Raw genomic sequence first — 27,867 nt, forward strand, 5'->3', positions numbered from 1 at the left:
AGTCACTGGCGGGGGGGGGGGGGGACAACTGGGGAAATTTTAATATGGAGTTATTAGATATTACATTCTCTGTGCTACTGGTTAGTGTGGTTACAAAGAACATCACTGTAAAAAAAAGAAAAGCATACTCAAGTGTTTAGGGGTGAAATGTGATGTTTGAAACTTATCTTCAAATGGTCATGAAAACTTCTACTCAGACTACCAGAACAAAATACCATAGACCGGGTAGCTTAAACAACAGAACTTTATTTCTTACAGTTATGCAGGTTAAAAGTCCAAGCTCAAGATGCTGGCCAATCCTGTTCCTGGTGAGAACACTCTCCCCTAGCTTGCCAGGCTACCTTGTTGTCTGCACAACGGTGGAAGGGGAGAACAAGCAAACCTTTGGGGTCTCTTCTCATAAGGGGACAGATCCGTTCATGGAGGGTTCCACCCTCATGACCTCATCTCATTCAAATCACCTCCCAAAGGCCCCATTTCCAATACTATCACATTGGGCATAAGGACTTTCAGCATGTGAATTTTAGGGAGACAGTTCAATCCACAGCAAAGTGTATTTATATATAAAGACAAAGCACACACCATAATAAGTTAACAACCAGCAAAGGTAGGGGGAGGGCATACAAAGTTTTATTATTTTTCAATTTTTCAAACATTTTCATAATAAAGAGTTGGAAGGATTTTTGAAGCTGCTAGCAACAGAAAACCTGGGGAAGGGTAAAGGTCACATGAGCACGGTCTTCAAGAATGTGAAGTACTATCCCATGGAAATGTTTTCCTTGTGTTGTTCCAAAGACAGGGCTTGACCCACTGATTCTGGTAGACGCTGAGGTGGCACATTTAGTCTCAACATAAAGGACTTCCTGAAAGCTAGAACTGTCCAACAATGGAAATGTTGCTTTCTGTAAGAACTCAAATGCTTCTCAGTGGAAGTGTTAATGCAGAATCTGGAGAACGATGTCAAGGATGCCACATGTAGGGGCCTCTGCAGCAGGGCGGAGGCCAGAGTCACCAACTCTCCAAACTGATTATAAAAACACATGTGCACCCATAAGCATACAACACCTAACAAGTAGTCTACAAGCAGGGATGGCTTTCCAGTGATTATCTCCGAACAATTTGGAGAAAAGAGCCTTAATGGTTCAGGTGTACACTTGTGTTCACGTAGTGTTTCCCAGAGGCAGAATCACACATAAACTCAAAGTTCACGTTACGCTCTTAAGTGTCTCCAATCTATCCATCGCCTTGCAACAAATTTACACTCTAGCAGAACTGCTTGTGTGACCCTACTTCCCACCAGGCCAAGTGGGGTTTGAACTCACCACCCTCCTTCTCCAGCCAAAGTCCCGGTCTGCCTCCCACACTAGACCTGGCTTCCTCAAATCCTTTCCTCCTTTCCTTGCTCCCTCCCAAGTTTCACTGTCAGCAAAGCTCAAACACTGTTTCCTCAAGTTGATCCTTCCTTAAAAGCAAAGGGGACGGTGAGTAGATCAAGACAACGAAGTGGAAATAGGTGGTTTGTTTTCATTTGCCAAACTGGCTACCTGGAAAGGGCTCATAATCAAGGCAAGGTGGTTAGCTCTGTGTTAGCCCCTACCCAGACCACACCTTGCTGCTTCCATGTGCCAACCCTAAGTAGAAACACTCCAACTTTCTGATCAGGAAGAAACCATAAGCCCAATATACAAGATTTCCCACCACCACATGTCCAAAGACAAACACTCTTGTACCAATCTTTATGTATTTATTCACACATTTGATAAAAATGTCACAGTTAGAAGTGAAATCATTACAATGACATAAGTAACTGTACAGACTGACCCCAAGTATAGGGTCAAGTTGCCAAAAATAGGAACATGAGCAACACGTAGCTCCTTAACACCTGTGCACTCACACACTCTTGCCCACACCACCATCCATGCCCCAACAATCACAGGCGCTAAGTTCAGACATAGCCCAGGGAGCTTTTCCCTGGCTTCTGTGAAGTCCTGGGGATGAGAAGAGAGAAATGATCAACGAAAAAAAGCTGGAGATACTCAACACATCTCTCTGTTCTGCCAATGACTCAGAGAAGGCAAGACATGAAACACGGGGGCAGTTATTTCCTTGGCACAAAACTTAATAGGCAACAAAAATGTCCAGAGGTTTGAGTCAATCTGAGGCTTAGATCCCCTTTTCAACAACACAAAAGGGTAGCCAAGTAGGAAAAAAGGGGAAAATCCAGCCATTTAAATTCTACGGAAAAAAGAGAAGGGAGTATTTAAAACTTGATCCCTATTCTGTCAGATTGCAGCAGGACCATAAGCAAAATCAGCCAGGCCAAACTGATACCATCTGATTGTGACTTTACCCAAACAGTGTAGTTTGCTTTCGTTTTAACTCTGAAAAGAGGAGGAAAAACTTTGCAGAGGAACCAAAGGGTCACATAAACCACATCCCCATTATATCAGTATTTGGGGCAAGATTACATCTATTTCTTCACACAGCTTGTCTACAGCTCTGAGAGCTCCAAGGGAGTGGCCCAACCCCCATTCCTCTGCCTTTAGCCTTCCAAGATGGACAAGTCCTCAGCATCCAGTCAAACCTGAAGTGTGAAAAATAATGCCTGAATCAAAATGGTGTTTTCTATACAGTAGGACTATGGAGAAATCCTACTCAAGTTCCCAATTCCTACGTTTTGACACAAAGGTTAAAAAAAAACAAAAAAACAAAAAAACCCCCAAACCTAAAGTGTGATATTTTGAGCATCACCACTGACCCTATCAAAACACTGATGACACAGAAAGCTACCATCTGAAAGGATTCATTTCCCAGTGTTCTTGATAAACGGACTAAGGAAGGAGGCAATGATCCAAATTAATACAGGGCATGAATAGAGAAGAACTGGTCAATGCAAAGGAAACTGCTTTGGGGGATGGCGAGTCAATGGGGTGGTATTTGGGAGGCAGAAATTCCTTGGTACAAACTTGATGTCCCTAAAGATAGAAGCAGGGTGAGGACAAGGCACTTACACTGCCAAGCAATAGTTCACATCCATTCAACACTAGGACTGTTACCAAGAGCACTCCCAATGACCCCTCATTGAAGACTCAACTGGCCAACTGTACTTTCCAGCTGGACCTTCAGAACTGAAGGAAATCCCAAGCGCTGCAGAACCGATGGTGAGAACTGGAATGTTGGCAGAGGAAACTACACAGGAAGCGAAAAGAAGTTGTCCCCTTCTGGCCTGAGGTGAGAGGTTTGTTCCAGATTAGCTCAATGAAATACTGAATTTCAAAATGCTTGGCCTGAGAATATGACAACGCCCTCATGGATGATTCCTCCTGTTTTGATAAAGAGCAATAAGGGCTCTGAATGAAATCGGACACCAGTTATTGAGTCATCCTGCACTGGTGGTTACAGCAGACGCTTTCTAATACATGTCCCCATTCTGTAGCAGATAAGGAACTGAGACAGGACTAAAAGCAGCCTGTCCCTTCTTATCCCAAAACCCTTCAAGCATACTCGATCCGGGCAGGGCCACAACTACCCTCATTCTTCCGCTCTGAAGACGGGGTGGTAGCCTTGGCTTCACTACCCGTTTCCAGAGGCTTAGATGAGATATAGTCCTTTACTTTGATCTCCATGTTCTTGGCTTTCAGAGTGGCCATGTGCAGCTTCTCCAGGAAATCTGGCATGCCTGGTGGGAGAGAGGAAAATCTGGGTAGGATGAAATACAAACCGACAATAGGCTCAAAATTAGAAGGCCCTATTTCTTTCATGGTAGGGAGCCAATTCCTTTCTTATAGAGATCACAGCCTAATCAACAACCTGTGAGTGACAGCTGCCTCCTAAAATGTATACAGAGTGAAAACAATCCATGACCTCGGAGATCCTTTGGAAAGGGGTACTGATCAAGCCGCATAAGGCTTTTAGGTGATTAAAATACCACTTATCAGTAGCATAGCCTAATTATCTGCCAATTTTATTTAGACAAATATCAAACACAAACGCCTAATCTCTCCATTCTCCCCCTGAGGTATTAGAAGCTGCCTACAGAGAAGCAAAAGAAAGAAAATCACATGAGGATGCTTTTTAAAACAAGGAATTGGAAGAAGAAGGTACAGTTACAGCTGTGATATGTAGCCTTTGTCAAGATACATGGTAGCCCCTTTCTCAAGGTTACTGTCCTATAACTACCACATTTTTTCCACGAGATTGTATGGCCTCCAACACTATCTAAAAAAAAAAATTGTTGGGGCGCCTGGGTGGCGCAGTCGGTTAAGCGTCCGACTTCAGCCAGGTCACGATCTCGCGGTCCGTGAGTTCGAGCCCCGCGTCGGGCTCTGGGCTGATGGCTCGGAGCCTGGAGCCTGTTTCCGATTCTGTGTCTCCCTCTCTCTCTGCCCCTCCCCCGTTCATGCTCTGTCTCTCTCTGTCCCAAAAATAAATAAACGTTGAAAAAAAAAAATTGTTAACACATTAACATACACAGTCCATATTTAAGGAATAAAAGCTAAGCAACTGTTCTTAAAACTCCCTTCTGGGCACATGTTGCTTTCAGGGACTCCCTAACTCTCATCCCTCTGAACCCCAGCTGGAGGCTTCACTGTCTTCATAGTATTCAAGAATGGACCAGGAAAGATATTTAATTTCTCCAACAGTGCTCCCATGAGACAAGCACTAATCTTGCTTGCCATTAAGAGCTAGAGAAAAACAAAATGCTCAGCCCAGGTTCCAGGCCCTGTATACAAGTGCCCACTCACCACTGGAAACCATCCAACTAACGCAGTAGCGAGGAAACACAGTCTGGGGATTGTCACTGTAGGTCAACAAGTAGTCAAAGCCATTCTGAAAAAGAAGTACAACAAAAATAATGATACCTGAATTACCCACCACAGCTTCCGTATCCAGTACCCCAGAATGATCATGATCGGACTCTGGGGCAGACAGTGTCATTTTTTACCCTGTGCAGAAAAACGTTAATACTGAAGACCTGAGAGGTTGCCATTCGTAGAAGGGCCACCCTACAAGGTTGGCCCTCAGGTGGTGTCCAGGAACTCGGCTCCCGGAGTACTCCCAGTCAACAGTTAAGTGTAAGGGTGACTCCCTGTGTGTCTTGTCTGTTTGTGCAAACAATCATACAGTTTGTGCTAAACACCTGTTTTCCTTCTGGGGACATCTGGAATTTTGGTATGTGCTATGCAGAGGATCCCTATGTGACCAGCCCTGAATAAAAATCTTGGGTGCTGAGTCTCTAATGGGCTTCTCTGGGCAGAAACATCACATACCTGTTACTATGTTTTTGTTGCTGGAAGAATATGCTCTCCTTCATGGGAGAGAGCAAGAGGAAGCCTCCACATGGATTCCTTCAGACTCTGCCTGTCTCTTCCCTTATGATCCAGCTGCGTATCCTTACTACATGACTATATAATGAATCTTAGTCATGAGTACAATTACATGCTGAGTCCTAGGAGTCCTTCCTGTGAATTTTGGGAGTGGTCTTGAAAATCCCAACACATATCCCAAAATGTTTAAAGGTCCTCATCTTTATCAAAATGATACAAACTCTGGGGCGCCTGGGTGGCTCAGTTGGTGAAGTGTCCGACTTTGGCTCAGGTCATAATCTCGTGGTTCATGGGTTCGAGACCTGCATCGGGCTTTGTGCTGACAGCTCGGACCCTGGATCCTGCTTCGGAGTCCACGTCTCCCTCTCTCTGCCCCTCCCCCACTTGTGCTCTCTCTCGCTCGCTCTCTCTCTCTCTCTCTCTCTCTCTCTCTCTCAAGAATAAACATTAAAAAAAAATTCCCGGGGGTGCCTGGGGGGCTCAGTCAGTTAAGCATCTGATTTCGGCTCAGGTCATGATCTCACAGTTTTCGAGCCCCGTGTCAGGCTGTGTGCTGACAGCTCAGAGCCTGGAGCCTGCTTTGGATTCTGTGTCTCCTTCTCTCTCTGCCCCTCCCCCACTTGTGCTCTGTCTCTCAAAAATAAATACATGTAAAAAAATTTTTTTTAATTTAAAAAAATTATTTTTAAAATGATACAAACTCTGCCGCACTGCTGCTGCTGCTGCTACTACTACTACCAGCAAACCTTTATAGACCACTTAATGGTGTGCCAGGAACTATTTCAACTTATAATGTAGATACTGTTACCCCATTTTATAGGGGGGGAAACTGAGCAAAAAGAAGGAGGTTTGCCCAAGGTTACCCACATACTCAATGACAGCCAAGACGAACCCAGAATTCTGACTGCAGGGCCCTTGCACCCACCATTCTTTTTGGCTCAGCACTCTCATTGCCTAACTCCAGTGAAGGACAGGAAATTAAGGAGATTTACAAGTGTCCTGATCCTAGGAGAAGTAACCGATCGCGCTCCATCCAAAGGGGTAAGAGAAAACCGCTCTTATGTCGCACTTTTTTTTTAATGTTTATTTTTTAGAGAGCGAGTACATGCGTGAGCAGGAGAGGGGCAGAGAGAGGGGCACAGAGAGGATCTGAAGCAGGCTTTGTGCTGACAGCAGAGAGCCTGACATGGGACTCCAACTCAGGAACCATAAGATCATGACCTGAGCTGAAGTCGGACACTTAACCACTGAGCCACCCAGGTGCTCCTATGTCTGTACTTTTTAAAGCAGAGTGGCCACAACTCCAGGTGGTAGAACTACAACTTTAAATTCCCATGTTTTTTTTTTTTTTAACCAATTTTTTAAAATGTTTATGTATTTATTTTTGAGAGAGAGAGCGAGCGAGCACAAGCAGGGGAGGCGAAGAGAGAGACGGAGACAAAGGATCCCAAGCAGGCTCTGCTCCAACAGCAGAGAGCCCGATGCAGGGCTTGAACTCACAAACCATGAAATCATGACCTGAGCCAAAGTAGGATGCTCAACTGACTAAACCACCCAGGTGCCCCTAAATTCCCATGCTTTTAGACCAAAGTTCTTTTTTTTCCTGAATGGACGGTTTAATCTTTTATTCGTTTACTCAATACGTATTTGAATGTCTGCTGTGACTGGCACTGTGCTGGGTATGACAGAGCAAACAAAAATGTGCTAGTCCCTGCCCTCAGGAGCTTTCAATTAACAGAATAGATGCCATAACAGAGATACGGATGAATACTATGGAAGTAAAGAGAAGGGAAAGGTAAAACCTGTACAGTGGAAACAGTAACAGTACCCACCACAAAGGTTGGCTAGAAGACTAAATTAGTTAATATATATAAAAGACTTTATTCTTCCCATAAAACACTTGAGCTGAGAAGTCAAGAGACCCAGGTTCTCATCCACCACTACTTGTGTTTTAAAAGGAAACCAAAAACAATGATTACCCATAAGAAGAAGGAAGGAACTGGGTGGAAGGTACAGGGATATAAGCGAAATCACTCTAGTTATTGATAAATTTCACTTTGGGAAAACAAATTTTTTTCATAATTTAATAAAACAAAATTAAGTTTAAAAAGCAGTATCTAAAAATCAAAGATAAAGTAGAAAACAGGGAACCCAACTACAAACTGAGTCAGTAAAAAAAAAAAATCACAAAGAGAACACCTATTTCAAATAACTTTAAGTGTTTATTTTTGGGGGCGCCTGGGTGGCTCAGTCGGTTGAATGACCGACTTTGGGTCAGGTCATGATCTCACGGTTCATGGGTTCGAGCCCCGCGTCGGGCTCTGGGCTGACAGCTCAGAGCCTGGAGCCTGCTTTGGATTCTGTGTGTGTCTCTCTCTCTGCCCCTCCCCCACTCGTGCCCTCTCTCTGCCTCTCAAAAATAAAGAAATGTAATAAAAAACTTTTTTTTAATGTTTATTTTTTGAGAGAGAGTGGGGGAGGGGCAGAGGGAGAAAGGAACAGAGGATCCAAATCGGGCTCACGCTGACAGCAGAGAGATGACATGGGCTCAAACCCACAAACCACAAGATCATGACCCAAGCCGAATTTGGATGCTTAACTGACTGAGCCACCCAGGTGCCTCTCAAGTAACTTTAAAACTCAATTATTTTGTACCCTGTGTACATACCCTAAGGATAAAAATATATATAATACAAATTTTAAATCATCACATTATTGGTGATCTTTGCAGTATTACTCTGAAGCTGTTGTGTATATTTCAGGTCAAAGCAAATGAGTAGTTATGTTTGGAGTGATAAGAACTGAATTTCTCATCATGGGAAAAGATGCTAGATGTAAGACACAAAATAATAAACAACTCTCTAGTCTGAAATTTGAATTAAAAGTATTGGCATGTAGGGGCGCCTGGGTGGCGCAGTCGGTTAAACGTCCTACTTCAGCCAGGTCACGATCTTGCGGTCCGTGAGTTCGAGCCCCGCGTCAGGCTCTGGGCTGATGGCTCGGAGCCTGGAGCCTGTTTCCGATTCTGTGTCTCCCTCTCTCTGCCCCTCCCCGTTCATGCTGTGTCTCTCTCTGTCCCAAAAATAAATAAAAAACGTTGAAAAAAAAAATTAAAAAAAGAAAGTATTGGCATGTATTTAAGATTTATCTTTAAAACAAACAAGTAAAATTTATTACTTAGTTCTATCTTCTGAAAAGACCTAAAAACAATGAGCAAACCAATAGCTATTACTCCTAGAAACCAAATTCTGGTTATTTATTTTTAAAGATTTTATTTTCAAGTAATCCCTATACCAAACCTGGGGCTTGAACTTACAACCCTGAGATCAAGAATCACATGCTCTACTGACTGAGCGAGCCAGTCATCACCCCCAAATCCTGGTATTTAACTGACATTTTCTTAAAAGGAACCAGGACTCCCTAAAGAAATGCTAATTTCAGGTTTACAGCTAAACCTATACAAGATGAACCTAGGATATCTTGTAACAGCAGAAAACAAAAGAACCCCTGAGGTCAAGTCAAAAGGATTCAAGCCAAGAAGATGAGGCCCCTAATGGCCAAAATTGGGACAAATTTGAGTGTCAATAACTGTAGGGGCACCTGAATGGCTCAGTCAGTTAAGCATCCAACTCTTGATTTCAACTCCGGTCATGATCTTGCAGTTCATGGGTTCAAGCCCTACACTGGGTTCTGTGCTAAGAGCTTGGAGCCTGCTTTGGATTCTCTCTCTCCCTCTCTCTGCCCCTCCCCCCTGCTCACACCTCTCTCTCAAAATAAACTGAAAAAAAGAAAAAGAATAACTGCAATAGGTTAAAACTAACCAAACATGTTTAAAAACTGAAATAGCGGGGCGCCTGGGTGGCGCAGTCGGTTAAGCGTCCGACTTCAGCCAGGTCACGATCTCGCGGTCCGTGAGTTCGAGCCCCGCGTCGGGCTCTGGGCTGATGGTTCAGAGCCTGGAGCCTGTTTCCGATTCTGTGTCTCCCTCTCTCTCTGCCCCTCCCCCGTTCATGCTCTGTCTCTCTCTGTCCCAAAAAATAAATAAACGTTGAAAAAAAAAAAAATTTAAAAAAAAAAAAAAAAAAACTGAAATAGCTACCCTCAAGACAAAAAGCTTCTACACAGCGAAGGAAACAATCACCAAAACTAAAAGGTAACCAATGGAATGGGAGAAGATATTTGCAAATAACAGATCAGATAAACAGTTAGTATTCAAAATCTATAAAGAACTTCTCAAACTCAACACCCAAAAAGCAAATAATCCAGTGAAGAAATGGGCAAAAGACATGAATAGACGCTTCTCCAAAGAAGACCTCCAGATGGCTAACAGACACATGAAAAAATGCTCAACATTACTCATCATCAGGAAAATACAAATCAAAACCACAATGAGATACCACCTCACACCATTTAGAATTGCTAAAATTAATAATTCAGGCAACAACAGATGCTGGCAAGGATGTGGAGAAAGGGGAACCCTTTTGCACTGCTGGTAGGAATGCAAACTGATGTAGTTACTCTGGAAAAGTGTGGAGGGTCCTCAAAAAATTTAAAATAGAACTACCCTACAACCCAGCAATTGCACTACTAGGTATTTATCCAAAAGATATGGGAGCGCTGATTTGAAGGGGGGGCCATGCACCCCAATGTTTATAGCAGCACTATTAACAATAGCCAAAGTATGGAAAGAGCTCAAATGTCCATCAACTAATGAATAAAGAAGCTATGATACACACACACACACACACACACACACACACACACACACACACACAATGGAATATTACCTGGCAATCAAAAAGAATGAAATCTTGCCATTTGCTACAATGTGGATGGAACTAGAATGTATTATGCTGTTTGAAATAAATCAGGCAGAGAAAGCCAAATAGCCTAGCATTTTACTCATATGTGGAATTTAAGATACAAAACAGATGAACATAAGGGAAGAGAAGCAAAAATAATATAAAAACAGAGAGGGACACAAACCATAAGAGACTCTTAAATACAGAGAACAAACTGGGGGTTGCTGGTGGGGTGCTAGGTGGGAGGTATGGGCTAAATGAGCAAGGGGCATTAAGGTGGGCACTTGCTGGGATGCGCCCTGGGTGTTATATGTAAGTGATGAATCATTAACTTCTATTCCTGAAATCATTATTACACTATATGTTAACTAACTTGAATTAAAAAAAAAAAAAAAAAACAACTAAAATAGCATTAGAAGACGTCTTCTATCAGTTCTTCTACAGCAAAGACTAATGGTATTTGTCTATAACAAAAAAATAAAAACTTTACCTTTGGAGGATCCCTGGTTGAAAGGACCAATGCATTATTTTGAAACTCATAAATAAAGGAACAAATCAACCATTTCTCTTACTTCCCTTTCCTATGTGCACTATAGAAAACCAAACAGTTGGTGAGGAAAATTACCCTAATGTGTTTCAATTAATAAGTGGAAATAAATGAAGAAAAATAAAGGAATTACAAAACCAGCAATTTGTTATACCCCCAATGAAATAACGGATCTGAGCCATAATCACCAATCATTTCTGAATTCACAAAGAAAGAAACAGTCATCGACTGGCCTTCTGATACAGTGGTCTTGCCCAAAACAACCAACCAACGTGAATCTGTTCAAGCCTGAGGTTTGAACAGTAACTACCAATACCCAGGAAATACAGGCAGGGGACAGGGACAGAGGAACACATTAAATGATACTATGGAGATACAATCATCAAGATCCAGGACAAAAGAACACTGCTTCTTCAACAAATATAATTGCAAAACAGCAACAACAAGAACAAAAAAAACAAAAAACAAAAAAAAAAAAAAAAGAGGGGAAACATACGGACTTCAAAAGACTCAAGAAATAATATGAACAAATTTCAAATGTCCAGAGTCTGAATCATATTTTTTTTCCTTCAAGAATTTTATCTTTTGGGGGAGCCTGGGTGGCTCAGTCGGTTGAGTGTCCGACTTCAGCTCAGGTCATGATCTCACAGTCTGTGAGTTCAAGCCCCACGTCAGGCTCTGTGCTGACAGCTCAGAGCCTGAAGCCTGCTTCTGATTCCATGTCTCCCTCTCTCTCTGCCCCCTGCCCTGCTCACACTCTGTCTCTCAAAAAGCGAATAAACATTAAAAAAAAAAAAAAATTATCTTTTGGCACACCTGGGTGGCTCAAGCATCGACTCTTGATTTCAGCTCAGGTCATGATCTCACGGTTCATGAGTTCAAGCCCTGTGCCAGGCTCCACACTGACAGCAAAGAGCCTGCTTGGGATCCTCTCTGACCCTCCCAGCTCATGCTCTCTCAAAATAAATAAGAAAAAAAAAAAGATATTTACTTTTTTTTAATTTATTTTTTTATTTTGAGAGAGAGAGAGACAGAAACCAAAGACTCAACCAAAACTAAAACCAAGACTCAACACTTAACCAACTGAGCCACCACCCAGGTGCCCAAACTTTTTTTTTTTTTTTTTTTAAAGCAGGCTCCATGCCCAGCACGGAGTCTGACGCAGGGCTTCATTTCACAACTGGGAGATCATGACCTGAGCCAACTGAGTCCTGATTCAAATAAACCAACTACAAAAAAATTCATGGACCATCAGGAAAATATGAACACTAACTAGATTATTTGATATTAGGGATCATTATGACACTGAGGTTATATTTTCAAAAATGTTTTTTCTTTTTGAGATAAATACTGAAATATCTATAGAAGAATTCTTCTATGGGTTCTTCTATAGTAAAGCAAGAAACTGTTTCAAAATAATCAGGAGAGCAGGAAAAGGGACAAGAAAGGATATAGATAAAATAAGTTTGTCCATGAGTTGATCACTGTTGGAGCTGGGAATGGATACAGAAGGTTCATCAACATGATTCTTTCTACTTATTTATCTTTTAATTTTTTTTTTTTTTAACATTTATTTATTTTTGAGACAGAGAGAGACAGAGCATGAACAGGGGAGGGGCAGAGAGAGACGGAGACACAGAATCTGAAACAGGCTCCAGGCTCTGAGCTGTCAGCACAGAGCCTGACGCGGGGCTCGAACTCACGGACCGTGAGATCATGACCTGAGCCGAAGTTGGATGCTTAACCGACCAAGCCACCCAGGCGCCCCTCTTTATCTTTTAATTAGGGAAAATTTGAAATGTATATAAAAGTAAAACAAATAAAACACCATACCTTGGCTCAAGGATCTATTTTCCATCTGCCAAGTCCAAATGCAGCTGCCTGGTTTTCAAGTATTCTATCTACATGGTCAATGTTAACTTATCACTCCTCCCTAATCTCAACTTTCCTTTCTAAGTGGTGAGTCTCTGAACCTATTCATGGCTCATTTTTGTCTTTGTCTTTGATAAATCATGCCGTGTCCGCCCCCAGGGCGCTTCCTGTTTTCCTCTATCCAGTCTGCCTTTTCAAGAGACCCCACTCAAATCTTACCTTTTTCATAAGAGCTTGCCACCAATATACTAAAAGAATTATATAGATAATCTCTATTGTTCCCCCACCCCAACCGAAAGAAATTATTTACTGGGCCCCTGCTAGATACAACACACTCGGCTAGGTGCTAAACGATGCCTTGGCTATTTCATGGTCATGGTTTCTAAAGGTAGCAATGCTGGAACTCAAGTCAGTTTTTTCCCAATAGGAAATATATGGGGGGCAAGGTTAAAATTTTAAAGGAAAAGAGTGAGACCTAAGTCTGTCTCCCACACGGTCTCCAGCCTGACCCAGGCTCCCCTTCCTAAAGGCAACTAGCCATGGACACTAAGTAGCCTTACTACTTCTTTTCTATTTTCTAAAGTTCTAAAGGACTTTTTAACTACAACACATTGTAAATAAACTTTTTACACTGCAACCAGTTCTCTCTCAGCCTCATACACACACATTCATACATCCTTACGTACCTAAACAAGTCTCATGAAATATGCTTACACTCAGATGATTTCTACTCCGTATATTTTTTCTTTTCTTTTTTTTTAGCTGGTCATAATGCACTAAAGTAATTTTGTCTTCCACTAATGGGTAGCAATCTGTTTGAAAAATACTGTTCTAAAAATAGTATACAAATAAACACACAGATCTCCCAGTTAAAAAGAGTCAATCATCACATTAACTGAAGTGAACCACCATTTCTGTCATATTTAAAGTCCCACGTCAGGCAGTATAAATAGAACAACTTGTTGAAAACAAAACCATACTAACACACAGTTCATCCAGCTCAAAAATAAAAGTAATGGAAAGAAACAAAGCCTTTAATTGTAAAGTGAAATACAACTAAAACCAGCAACCACTGGAATCAATACGTAGTAAACTCAATAGATTTGACAAAAAAAAAAAAAAAAGCAATTCCCTACGTTGAAAAAAAAATTCTGCTCAAAGAAAGGTCACAGATTTTAAAGAAAGCTGAGAACATTATTTTAACCCTCTCATTTTACAGATAAGGAAACAGAAATCCAGAAAGGTTTCAAATGTTTTGCCCATTGTGGTGAAATTTTGATGGAAAAGATGCTCCTTCAGTTCCCAAAGAATGCCGCTAACAGGCCGTCGTCTTCTCCTGTCTCTCATACAAACAGGAATCGTGGGTCATCAGAACTTTGTCCTGGAGGATCTTCCAGGTGTTATCACCCTACAGCAATGGTTCTCAAACCAGTAGTATCACATTGGGACCTCTTAAAAATGAGAATTCTTGGGCCATACCCCAGCACTGTATGTTAACAAGCTCCAGTGGACTCTGATGCACGCCAAGTTTGAGAACCACTGCCCTTCCCAGTTCAGACAAAAGGCATTCCTTGAGAAAATCCCATAGCAGCTACACATCATCTCTCGGATGATGTAAAACTCACCTCATCAAATGACTTGTGGGGACGGATAACCATCTGGGATTCATACGATCTGACCCTTACAAATTCTGGAGACTCTGGAACACTAGGGTGCTCCACAGCACTGGTAAGGAGAAAAGTTAAGGAAACTCAGTAATGTTTACATACAAAACAGCGTAAGAGCTAAAGTTAAGGGGAAAATCTAAAAAGCTGACTCTAATTTTTAAAATAAAACAGAGAGTCACCAAGATGAATGAATACAAACTAAGTTCTAAAAACAAAGTGAGTTTCCTTGGTGATTCCTAGGCTTTGTAACCTTCGTGTTGAAGAAAAAAGCACTTATTTTTCTAATTATCAATATTAAGGTTAAAAAAATGGTTTAATGAAAAGCTTACATCCCTTCTATCTTCCTAGACTGTCACCAGTCAAAACCCACTCGTGTTCTAGCTGGGATGGATGGGGTCCTAGCAGCACCCCTATTAACAAGACCATGCAAACTCCCACCAGACATCTATGAAGGACACAGCTAAAGGATCTCAGGAGGAGCCACAAGTAACCACACATACCGTGACACCAACACCATCACGTTGTTTTCCTGATCCACGCTATACCGTCGAACATAAACATAATCCCGGGAATACATTGGATACTAAAGGAAAGAATAGGCAGAATTAGTGTTCTGCCTCACATGGATGTGATAAAAGTAAAAATAGTAACGAAAATACTCACAGGAAAATGGGTTACCCAGTGAAGAACCTCAGAACCACTAACCACATCCCTCTCAATCACTTCCAGCTTGATTACCAGGGCATCCCACTTTTTTCTATACTCTGTATCCAGCTGTAGAAAGAGAAGAGACTGTCAAGACCTAAGAAATTCAAAACAAAGCTGCAGAAGACTTCTCCAGATGCTTGGACCTCTGACCCAAGAATCTTATTCTGAAATGGAAACCTGACCTAAAAGTGGCAAAGTATGAAAAACACAGCTGTGTTTATTTTAGACAAGTCTTTCAAAACCCTTTCTTATAGGCCAATAGCATTATCTTGAAAGTGAATCTTACTAAAGAAAGGCAAAGCACAGGGGCGCCTGGGGGGCTCAGTCAGTTAAGCAACCAACTCTTGATTTTGGCTCAGGTCATGATCTCATAGTTCATGGGGTTGAGCCCCACGTTAGGCTCTGCACTGACTGCATGGAGCCTATTTCGGATCCTCTCTCTGCCCCTCCCCACTCTCTCTCTCTCTCTCTCAAATATTTTTTTAAAAAGGCAAAGCAAAGGAAAATATAAGAAAAAAATATTGTGATAGACATGTTTAGGGAAAATTTAATAGGTAGTGACATACAAATGTACAAGGGTAAAACAAATTTTTAAAGATTTAAACAGACAAAAAGCCCAAAAGTATGAGCAACACTTCACAAAAAGAAATGCAGGCAGTGTATTTTTAAATTTCTAGCATCACTTGTAACTAGGGAATTTCAAAATAAGACATATCATACACATCCAAACTCAACAAAAACTCCATATAAATTAACAAAATTCAGTATTTGGGGGGAAGTGGGCACTTGCATATTATTAGTGAGTGTTATAATCATTAATTAGTTACTGAAAGCCTGATAAAACAGTGAAAAATCCAAGAAGGAAAAAAAATTTTTTATACAACTCTAGGTGATCCCACCTCCCCTTTTCATACATTTCCACCCAAGGAAGAAAGGAGTCTTTGAATACTCTTCATCTTTACTAAATAAATAGCTTCACTGTGGCAATACTCCACATTACTAAATCCTGATTGGATCTGCACTCAAGAGGAAAATGCTGTAAAGAACATTATCGGGTCAATAGATAAAAACTGGAATACAAACAAGAGTAGAAGAGCTGCAAAAAAAAAAAAAAAAAAAAAAAAAAAAAAAAAAAAAAAGAGTATAAGAGCTGCATCAATGTTAAATTTAGAGACTTTCATAATGGCACCACAGTTAGGAGAATATGTCTAGTTTTAGGAAATACACACTAAAGGATTTCGGAATAAAGGGACACGTATGTAACTTACCCTTAAATTGTTTAGGAAAAAATAACTGTAACGCCTTATAAAATACTAAAAACGTTCAATTACATTCCTCTAATTGATCTTCCCAACAGCCCTGTAAGAGGATAGAATCAGTCTCATCCCCTTGGACAAAGAGTAAGTCCAATGTCTACCTAGATGCTATTTGACAGGAGAAGGATACAAAAATAGACAGATGTACTGAAGCCAATGTCTTCGGAGTTAAAAAAATTATTCATGTGGACAGTTTGCAGTGGATTTCCAGGCTCAGAAGCTCCAAATCTGGGAAGAAAAATTTACTCACCTGAACGTTGAAGAACTGCCGGGGTGTCACATCTGTGTAGGTTCCAAAAACTAGAATGACATAACAAAGAATAAGGGATTAATGCCACATCCCCATCACTTGCCTTATTCCTATCACTTAACTGCATTCCAATTATAGAGTACAGACAGATCTTAAAGGCAGATTCAGGAGCACCTGGGTGGCTCAGTCAGTTAGGCGACTCTTAATTTCAGCTCAGGTCATGACTCCAGGGTTCCTGAGATGGAGCCCCACATGGGGCTCTGTGCTGACACAGCAGAGCCTGCTTGGGATTCTCTCACTCCCTCTCTGCCCCTCCCCCCCCCATAAATAAACATCAACAACAAAAAAAAAACATTTGCTATAGAAAAATAAAAGGCAGATTCAAAAACTAGATTATCATATTGGGACAGCAAAGTAAGACAAAGACAACCTACAGCAAAGTATAGCAATGAAGACACTGAGATACTTGTCATCTGGGGGAGGCAAAACAAAAACAAGAAACCATGGTAAATTTTCTGATCAAGAATCAGAAAAGAACAGTTTAGAGAGGATGAGGAACAAAAGTCCTGCACACCTGGGCAACCATGGAACACACAAGGCAGCCAAGCTGGGCTCACCTCTGTACTGGTAAAGGTGAGTGCCTGTAATAGGGCGCCGCCACAGCTTAAAGTGTTTCTTATCCATCACCATTTCCCATGGCTGCTCTTTGCCCCCTAAATCTTCATTCCCTTCTGTCTGGGATTTTGGTTCTGAAGGGTGGCGTTCAACTCCAGAGCGCTGAAACACATGTGACATTTCCTCCAACCGCTTCATCTCATCAATGGATCTGCAAAGAAAAACAAAAGGAATGGTGCAGGTGGTTGTAATTAACCTGTGAAATGAAATGTCCACACAATGACTTGCATAAGAAAGGTGTGGGTTTAAAGCAGTATAAAATGAATAAAAACCTGACTTCCTGAGTTTGAATCCCAGTCCAACTTTCATTCACCAAAACATTAAATTACTTGACCAGTCTGTAGTCTTAATCTGTAAAATGGGGATAATAACAGCACCTACCTCAAAGGGTTGATTATAAAAACTTATATAATTACATATTTTTCCTCCTCTTTTAAAAATATAATTCACATTCCAGAAGAATCATCATTTTATAGCATATAATTCAATGTTTTTTAGTATAGTCACAAGGTTGTGTAACCATTACCACTAATTCCAAAACATTTTCATCATCCCCCCAAAAAACTATACCCATTGGCAGTCACTCATTCCCATAACCTCTCACAACCACTCATCTATTTTCCATCTCTATGAACTTGTCTATTTTGGACAATTAATATAAAGACTATACAATATATAGTCCCTTGTGTCTTGCTTTTTCCACTCAGCATATTTTCTTATGAATTTTTTAATGTTTATTTTCGACAGAGAGAGAGGGAGGGAGGGGCAGAAAGAGAGGGGAAACACAGAATCTGAAGCAGGCTCCAGGCTCTGAGCTGTCAGCATGGAGCCCGATGTGGGGCTCAAACCCACAAACCACGAGATCATGACCTGAGCTCAAGTAGGATGCTTAACCGACTGAGCCACCCAGGCGCCCCTCCACTCAGCATAATTTCAAGGTTCATTCATGGTGTACTTTGTTCCCCTCTTTTTTGGCTGAATACTTCTATTTCATTGAATGATACATCACATTTTGTTTATCCATTCATCAGGTGATGGGCACTTAAGTAAGTTTCTACTTTTTGGCTGTCATAAATAATAATGCCATAAACAGTTGTGTACAAGTTTTCATGTAGACACAGTTCCACACAGCTTTCAGTTCTCTTGGGTAGATTCCTAGGATCGAATTTGCTGGGTCATGGCAACTCTATGTTTAACCTTTTGAGAAACTGCCCAATTATTTTCCAAAGCAGCTGCACCATTTTTATATTCATACCAACAATGTATGAGGGTTCCAACTGCTTCACATCCTTGCCAACACTTGTTATTGTCTATCTTCATGGTTCTAGCAATCCTAGTGGGTGTGAGAAGCATATCTCATTATGGTCTTTGATTTATATTTCCCCAGGGCCTAATGATGCTAAGCATATTTTCAAGTGCTTATTGGCCATTTGCGTATCTTCTTTGGAGAAACAGCTATGGAACTCTTCGCCTATTTTTAAATGTTTGAGAGAAAGAGCACATATGCACCGCATGTGGGGGCGGGGCAGAGAGAGAGAGAGAGAGAGAGAGAGAGAAAGAAAGAGAAAGAGAGTGTCCCAAGCAGGCTCCGTACTGTCAGCCCAAAGCCCTACATAGGACTTGATCTCAGGAACCCTGGGATCATGACGTGACCCGAAATCAAAAGTCGGACATTTGGGGGCACCTGGGTGACTCAGTTGGTTAAGCGTCTGACTTTGGCTCAGGTCATGATCTCATAGTTCCTGAGTTCAAGGCTGCTTCAGGCTCTGTGCTGACAGCTCAGAGCTGGAGCTTGCTTCAGATTCCATGTCTCCCTCCCCCGCTCGCACTCGGTCTCCCAAAAATAAACGTTAAAAAAAAAAAAAAAAAAAGTCAGACACTTAACCAACTGAGCCACCCAGGCGCCCCTTTGCCTATTTTTAAACTGTTATTTTATTGCATTTTTTTATTGTTGAAATGTAAGAGTTCTTCTATATACTCTCAATAACAGTCCCTTATCAGATATAATTTCTATTTTGTCCATTGCTTTGGGTTATCTTTTCAGTTTTTTGATAGTGACCTTTGATGCACAAAAGTTTTTAATTTTGATGAAATCCAATTCACCTATTTTTTCTTTGATTGCCTGTGTTTTTGGAGTTACAGCTAATAAACCATCACTGCCTAATCCAAAGTCATAAGGACTCATGCCTATATTTTCCTATAAGAGTTTTAGTATTAAAAAAAAAGTTTTAGGGGCGCCTGGGTGGCGCAGTCGGTTAAGCGTCCGACTTCAGCCAGGTCACGATCTCGCGGTCCGTGAGTTCGAGCCCCGCGTCAGGCTCTGGGCTGATGGCTCGGAGCCTGGAGCCTGTTTCCGATTCTGTGTCTCCCTCTCTCTCTGCCCCTCCCCCGTTCATGCTCTGTCTCTCTCTGTCCCAAAAATAAATAAACGTTGAAAAAAAAAATTAAAAAAAAAAAAAAAAGTTTTAGTATTAGTTTACACTTCGATCCATTTTGAGTTAATTTTTGTGTATGGTATGAGGCAGGGGGGTCTAAATTCATTATTTAGAATGTGCCTCTCCAGTTGTCCCAGACCCATCTGAAGACTATTCTTTCCTCACTGAATTGTCTGGCACTTTTTTTGAAAATCAACTGGCCATAAATATAAGGGTTTATTTCTAAAACTCTCCATTTTATTCCAACAATTTATTTATCCATCCTTATGCCAGTACCATATATGTTTTTTAATATTTATTTAAGAGAGAGGGTAAATGGGTTTGAGGCAAAGGGAAAAGGAGAGTGAGAGAGAGAATCCCAAGTGGCTCCACACGCAGTGTGGAGCCCAACACGGCGCTCATTCCCACAACTGTGAGATGGTGATCTGAGCTGAAATCAAGAGTCCAATGTTTTGTTTTAATTTTTTTTTAACATTTATTCATTTTTGAGAGACGGAGACAGAGTGCGAGTGGGGGAGGGGCAGAGAGAGTGGGAGAATCCAAAGCGGGCTCCAGGCTCTGAGCTGTCAGCACAGGGCCCGACACGGGGTTCAAACTCACAAACCGTGAGATCCTGACCTGAGCCGAAGTCAGACACTTAACCGACTGAGCCACCCAGGCGCCCCGAGAGTCCAATGTTTAACTGACTAAGCCACCCAAGCACCCCCCATATCATCTTAATTACTATAGCTTGGTAATAAGTTTTCAAATCAGGAAGAGAGAGTCCTCCAACTTTGTCCTCCTTTTTCAAAACTGTTTTGACCATTCTGGGTCTTTTTCATTTCCATATGAGTATCAGGATCAGCTTGTCAAATTGCACAAAACAGTGTACTAATTAAGACTTTGATGAGGATTGTATTGAATTTATACATCAGTTTGACTAGTATTGCTATCTTCACAATCATCTTCGATTCCATGAACACAGCTTATCTGCCCATTTATATGTTTTAAAAATTCTTGCAATGATCTTTCGCAGTTTAAAAAAAAATGTTGTTGAACAGTACAATGTTGAACAGAAGTGGTGAGAGCAGACATACTTGTCTTATTCCTGATCTTAAGAGAAAACCTTTCAGTCCCTCACCATTACACTATGCTGCTAGCTATGTCTTTTGTAGATGCCCTTAATCAAGTTGAGGAAGTTTCCTTCTATTCCTAGTTGTTGAATGATTTATCATGAGAGGAGGTTGGACTGTCAAAATGCTTTTCTGCCTGTACTGAGATGATCATGTGGTTTTTTAGCCTTTATTAACGCGATGTATTAAACTGATTTTTATTTGATGAACTAACCTTACTTTCCTGGAATAAAACCCACTACTTCATGTCCCTTTTTATATGTTGTTGGATTCAGTTTGTTAGTATTTTGTTCAGAACTACATGAAGCTTTAAAACATCCAAGATAATACCATATGACCTTCTATGTTCCATTATATATTATTTAGGAACATATGCCTATGTATAAAGACACAGATGGGAATGAAATACAACAAACTGAGATAGATAATCTGGGGGACAGGGGAGATTTCAACTGGACAAGAGTACAGAGAAGTCTTTAATGGCATCTTATTTTCTTTCTTAAATATAACTGTATTTGTAACATTCATGTTAAAGTCTTTTTATACATCTGAAACATTTTATAATAGTTTTTTAAAACATGGCTTATATTTTCGCCTTAACGTTTAAATAGCCCATAGAAAGAAAGATTGCTGGCTGTCTGCATCATATACAACTCTTCTGTTATTCAAGACTGAAGAAGACATCAACTACTGATAGACTGTCTGAAATGCCCACTCTTCTTCAACCTTCAAAAAAACACACAGTTCAAGGTCAACTTCCAGGCAGAGTAACCATATTCTTTTACTTTTATTCCTCTACAGCCATATATATTATAATTAATCTATCTTTATACATGCCTCCTCTTTACTAAACTATGAATTCCCTAATGTCCCCAAATCAGTCTTTCATGTCTGTATTCCCAGCATCTAGAAGTACCTAGTAAACATCAAACACTCCAATGTTTACTGAATAAATGGAGTATATATGAAAGCAGGCCTCAATGATTCAAATTCTTATTAAAAGATTGTATTAACACATTACTTTAAAAGCCAAAAATTCAAAGTTATATTAGTGGCCCAAGATTAAAAGTTTAGAGCAACCCAAAGTGATGGTGACTGTAAACACCTGTGTTCCAGTCCTCACTCTGCCAACTATGTGATCTTATGCCAAGTCATTTTACCTGTAAATCCCTCCCTTTTTCTACCTGTAATGTTAGGACATTATTTCTTGAAGGTTTCTATTAGCTCTAAAATTCCATTTCTCTGGATTTTAAACTTTGGGCTTCGATGAGAATCCCAAAATAGGTGGGATATAGCCCTCTTTCAAGCCCTAGCAGTTGGAGTACAGCACCTAACTTAAAGGAGGTTAATTAGAGGCTTCTGGTAGAGGATGTGAATCTTGAGGAAATAATACAAGGCATGGGATCTTTTGGAGATTATTCTCAGTGATCTTGAAGGAGTTGAGAGTCCAGCAGTGCAACCAACCTAGGGGAAACAAAATCAGCACTAGTACCCTAAGGAGACTGATTATTCCTACGGCAAGTCTTGGCTGTTCTCTTGGCCAACCTGTACTCTGGTCTTCTTGTCAATGCCCTGAGTGACCTAACATCTTTCTGATTAATCCCTCTGGCTTAAGTTAACCAATATCACCTCTGTTTGCAACCAAGAACCCTAGCCAGTACAATTTATACTGACGTTCTGATGAAAAAAGTTTAACCATTTTTAAAAAGTTTTAATTTGAATTAAAAATTGCAAAACAGGATTCACTGCTACCACTACAAACACATATAGAAATAGGAAAGGAACTTTATACAGTAAGATCTTTCAGAGAAAAAAGCAAAAGCAAAACCAGAACCAGACTGGCTCAGAGAACAATTCAGGCATCACACAGCACCAATTATGACACTTTTCAGGACTAGTAAGTAAAGCATTCTTCAGTAAAAATTAAGCACCACCCTTGAATGTCATTCTTATCACATAATGAAGAAGGAGAGGAATGTCTTATTAAAACTTCATCAGAGGCTCATAAAATTACATAGTAAGGTTTTAAGAAAATTATATGACTATAGGCAATACTTTTAATGGCCTTCTAAGGTGGTACAGAGCTTCTGACCCATTGCTTTATCAACCTCTCCTATATAATTAAAGGCCACTAGGTGACCTTGATTAAAATTATGAGACCAAGTCCCCAGAGGGGGAGAGAAATGTCTTGTGAAGGCCTGACATTCATACTTGAAATAGCACAATCTGAATGCTGGCACAAGACTGCAACATGAAAATGCAAATGATTCTTGTCCACAGATTCAACAATATGTGAAGGGTCTCAACTTCTTTTTTTTTTTTTTTTTAATGTTTATTTATTTTTGAGAGAGAGAGACAGACTGCAAGCAGAGGGAAGGGCAGAGAGAGAGGAAGACACAGAATCAGAAGCAGGCTACAGGCTCTGAGCCAGAGCTCGATGTGGGGCCCAAACCCACAAACTGTGAGATCATGACCTGAGCCAAAGCCAGTCGCTTAACGGACTGAGACACCTAGGCGCCCCTGAAGGGTCTCAACTTCTAAATGCTGACATGACAGACATCATTAGCAGCACACAGGTGTTCAAAGTCAGTCACTATCCTGTATGTGGAGGAAGGAAAACCTCTCGCCATACATCTCTTTAGCCTGCTGTGTCAAATCCTGTTTGGACAGGGTGAGTGTCTAAACCTTGTTATCTAAGAGACTTAAACAGGTAATAAGAAGAAAGGACAAAAGAGATTATTCCCAAAATAGTAACAGAACCAGCAGATTAGTAAAAGGATTAAGAAAAAGACAGCCAATGCTTACCTTTCTCCAAAACTAAAGTCATTTCAATATGGATTGAGAGGTATAGAAAGAAAATGAAGACATAAAACTATTAAAACAGAGTAGTAAGTACAACCAGGTTTGGCCATGTAAGTCCTGCCCCAGTATAGAGTTTGATATAAGGGCCCAAAATGATTCAAATAAAGCCATCCCGAAATTAGCCATCCCAAAATTAGTAATTTCAGTAAAACAACTGACTCAATTCACACAATCCCTTCCTTAAATTACAAATTACGGTCAAAGTTAGAAACTTTCAAGTACAACTGTTACGAGACAACACATCTACAAATAACAAAACATCAGCTAGCTCACTGCAATTCTGGGCCAACTGGTTAACGGTAAAATAATGAAGACAATGTAAAAAATTTCAAGTCAGGTTTAATGTAGTTCTGATGATCTAAGAAGGGTATGCCAGCAAAAAATCTTCAAGTGACAGTGGCAAAAAAGATGAAGGACCTTTGGTTGGTCATTTATCGAATTAATAATACACAAAACAATGTAACAAAAGTTACAATTATTCTAAATGCCCTGAGATAAAAGCGGGAAACTAAACAATTTCTTTATGAAATTTTACTGGCACTTATTTACTCAAATTTCTGGAGCAATGGACTGTAACTTTTTTAACAGGAGGAGGGGTTAATAGAACATTTTCCCCTAGCCTTTCATATTTCTTAACTTCCTTCCTCCTTTTGTTCTTGTAATTTTTTTTTTAATGTTCCAAAGCAATAAAAAATTACTACTGTATTTTTCCATAAGATCTGTCCTGGGCTCACAGAATGCCAGCTAGTACCAAAAACAATGATTGAAAGTTATTTTGTTTGATTTGTTTAATTGAAGCCACTGGGTAAGAATACTAGACCAAGCATTAAAAGACCTGATTTCTACACCTGGTGCCCATCAGTGTGCCAGAGTCACTTTGTACACGTTACTCCATTTCTCAAATTTTCTTGCTGTTGCTAAATAAATGAGATTCTATTTGTTAAGATGTTCTCAAGCATAGAAGAATTGAAAGCCAGGTTACTCCTTTTCATTCTGAACGGAGACTCAAGTAACATAAGAAAAAACACACGCCACGTTTAAAGCATACATTCTAAGAGTACCAGCACAAGTTGGTACAAAAACAGCACAGAAGAACCAAATGCTGTGATTTAGGGGCCATGGGACAATCATGCTCTTCTTCCATTAACAATGAAAAAAATGCACTTGTCCTGAGGCACATTCAACCGCGCTCCATTATGGAAGCCACCCAAAATCATTTCACTAGAACAAACAAAATCTAAGATGTTCCAAACTAGCTATAAGAACCTCAGCAGTGCCTCCTTTAAAGCAAATAAAATACTTAAACGACAAACAAAAAATGTTCACCTGAACCCAGAATATTTTACTAAATAAAATATATGACAAGATATTAGAAACATAAGAAACCTATAGAACCACCGTACAATCGGCATATAGTTGAACAGCGTTACTATTCGTCTCCCTAGCAAGGTAACAAACGTTTTTTTTTAGTTCTCAAAATGGACACCTTCATCAAATTTTAGGTATATGACTGAATTCAAGCATGAACTAGAAAACAAATTGTTAAACGAAGGTCTTTACTAGAACAACTCTGGAGAATCAGAAAGGACCTTAAGTGTTCTGACTGGCCTTCATCTAAGCTTATGAAATTCGCGAGTGGGTTAACAGAGGGCAATACCTCTTCAGGAGGTGGATTAGAACCACGAGTGTTTCAAATGCCCCCGGGTTTCACAGACAGCTCAAAGAGAAGGGAAATGGTACGAATACAGGGCCTGGCCATCAACTGGTCTCTTTCTGCTACAGTGGGTAGTGACTACGGACTCAAATGTTTACCACATGCATTTTTTATCTTGTTTTCCTCTCTAGCTCCTGCTAATGGGAGGCCTACTAAACAAAGGCTCCAGGACAGACTGTCCATAAAAACACATGAAATAAGCCAAAGAACGTCATCTACCACCCAGGCCCCCAATACTATTCAATTCCCATCCCAAAACATCTCCCTCTCTTTTGCACCAGGTAGCCCTTTTCTGGTTTTCTTTTCTTTCTAAATAGATCCAACTGGGAATTTTCCTCTCAAACTTGACTACTGGGGAACATGGGTATTTCATCATCAAAAAGAAAATGAAAATTCAAACAGTTAATTGATAATTTCTTAATACAAAGGTTTTCCTCCCATAAGTCATTTTATTTCCCATACCTGAGACTGAGAAGTTGCACAAGAATACTAACAGAAACTAGGCAAGCAACCTATCATGCTTTGGTATCTTAACATTTTTGTGAATAAGATTAAGATTTTCAATTGCATTTATATCCTCAAGGTGGATATTTAGTAACTAGTAAGTTTTCTATATGTATATCATACTAATGCAGGGATCAAAACCATAGCCTAGGGCCAACCACCTAATTTTGTAAAGATTTACAGGGAAACAAAAATTTAGGGGGTGGAGGGAGAGAGGGGATATTTGTTAAAAGGAAAATACAGAGGGGCGCCTGCGTGGGTCAGTTGGTTAAGCATCTGGACTCTGATTTTGGCTCAGGTCATTATCTCCCGGTTGTGGGCTCTGCGCTGACACTTCGGATCCTGCTTGGGATTCTCTCCCTCTCTCTCCCTTTTTCTCTGTTCCTCTCCCACTTATGCTCTCTCTCAAAATAAATAAACTTAAAAAAAAAAGTTTACTAAAAAAAGGAAAATACAAAGATACTGTAAAGCAAGAGCTAAATCAAGGCTTCCCCCATGAGATTAGTTGAAAACTATAAGGATTAAGACTCAGAACCACAGATTATCAAATTCAACCAATGGTACTGCATTTTTCACCCAGAAATTTTGATGATGATGACAGCATAACTTCAGAGCCTAATGAAACACTATTCCCTAAGTTGTAGTTAAAGCAGCAAAAAACTGACCTAATTTTTGCAGGTTAAAATGCCTGGGCTACTGGTTTGAGAAGCCAAAAGCCTTTCCAGCCTCATAATTCTGTCACAGCAGCAAAAGAGCTCTCCTGGCATTTCTCACGAAATCCCATTTGGAATGCAGTAATTTTGTAAATTACATATCCTTAGGTCAAATTTGAAACCTGCATTGAATTTGCACCTTTTTGGAAGAATTAAAGATTACGTGAACCAATGGGTTACATGCCTTCAAGACCTAATTTGTTTTTTACAACGTTATTTCTTCGGCGTGATGCTCCCTATTCAAAGTCTTCCCACCTACACCAATCTGCATTTCGTTATTTCTAGCCAGACAAATGAAATTAGCACAGAAAGACAATAAAAAAAACATGGTGTGCTAAAAACAGGATCGAGTTACTGCATCGTCACTTCAAGTACCACCGGGTAAACCGGACACACTGACCGAAAAGGCAGGCCCCGAGGATCGACGTGCCGATCTCCCAATCTGACCCGCGCCAGCGAACCGCACCGAACGACCTCGTCTCCGGACTCACCTCTGCAACTCCTCCTCCTGGATCCTCTCCTCGTCCCACACGAACGCGCCAGCGAGCGCCGCCATCAAGGCAGAGGCATGGCCAGGGCGGCCGCGCAGCCGGCGCCAGAGGCGGCCGAGAAGGACGCGGCGCGAGGTCTCCGAGTAGAGGCGGCCGTACAGCTGCGCGATCTGCTGCGCGCGCCGCACACGCAGGCCCGTCACGAAGCGGCACTGATTGGCCAGCAGGGCTAGCAGGCCCCCGCCCCGCGCCCCCGCGCGTCCCGCCGCCGCCGCGCCCGCTAGCCAGGCGGCCAGGGCCCGCGGCCTCCGCAGGAACATGCCGCCGACGCGCGCCCCGCCCAGACCCTCTTGCCCCACCCCTCGGCGCCCGCTGCGCGCCCGGAGGCGAACTAGGCCTCCCTCTCAGGGCAAAAAGAACGGGTCCGGGAAGGCGCGGGCGGCCTGCCGCGAGTGCCCCTAGTCGGTCGGCCCCGAGCTCGTCTCACGGTCTAACAGGCTTTTCATCTCTCTCTGCAGTAAACGTTGAGGAAGAGTCCCTTTTGCGGAGAGAGTCGGTCATGGCACAGTCGCGGGGGTGGCCCCGCAACCTCTGCAAGAGGCCTTCCTGGGCTCAGGCCGCGAACGCGGCAGGCCAACAGCCGGTCAGCGTTGTTGGCTCCCTGCTTCCTTGGCGTCGTCAAGCCGGCACCGGGGCCCTGATGTGCAGCGCTCGGGAAGCAGCGAGGTGGGCGGCTCAGTCGCAGCAGCAGGTGAGGTCCCGGGCGTTCGGCGTCCGCCACATGCGCTGCTCGCCTGCAACCTACCCCCTTCGTGGCCACCCGGCTCCTGATTGGGCGCGGTCCGGACTCCTCGGTGCTGATTGGCGCTGCC

The 27,867-nt window shown here is 41.4% G+C and overlaps 1 protein-coding gene across 1 annotated transcript; it reads right to left on the reverse strand.

The window, feature by feature from the left end:
* Positions 1-226: 226 nt before the first annotated feature.
* STARD7 (StAR related lipid transfer domain containing 7) lies at positions 227-27,725 on the reverse strand. The gene is made up of 8 exons (XM_030311192.1): positions 26,996-27,725; positions 17,107-17,315; positions 16,490-16,539; positions 14,879-14,989; positions 14,716-14,798; positions 14,174-14,273; positions 4,746-4,830; positions 227-3,679 (listed from the first exon to the last, which is right to left on the reverse strand). Exons 1-8 carry the CDS (start codon positions 27,313-27,315, stop codon positions 3,495-3,497), a joined length of 1,143 nt encoding a protein of 380 aa, XP_030167052.1. The 5' UTR covers positions 27,316-27,725; the 3' UTR covers positions 227-3,494.
* Between the last annotated feature and the right edge of the window lie 142 nt (positions 27,726-27,867).

This window comes from Lynx canadensis, chromosome A3 (assembly GCF_007474595.2).
Source record: "Lynx canadensis isolate LIC74 chromosome A3, mLynCan4.pri.v2, whole genome shotgun sequence".
Taxonomy (NCBI): domain Eukaryota; kingdom Metazoa; phylum Chordata; class Mammalia; order Carnivora; family Felidae; genus Lynx; species Lynx canadensis.

What these genes read in the sequence shown, in the direction of transcription:
- STARD7 (XM_030311192.1), bottom strand. Translation starts at nt 27,315, where the DNA reads ATGTTCCTGCGGAGGCCGCGGGCCCTGGCCGCCTGGCTAGCGGGCGCG. An exon ending in CAGGAGGAGGAGTTGCAGAG is followed by an intron (nt 17,316 to 26,995) that starts GTGAGTCCGGAG and finishes TTTTCTTTGCAG; the next exon opens with ATCCATTGATGAGATGAAGC. An exon ending in GGCAGTTCTTCAACGTTCAG is followed by an intron (nt 14,990 to 16,489) that starts GTGAGTAAATTT and finishes CTCTTTCTACAG; the next exon opens with CTGGATACAGAGTATAGAAA.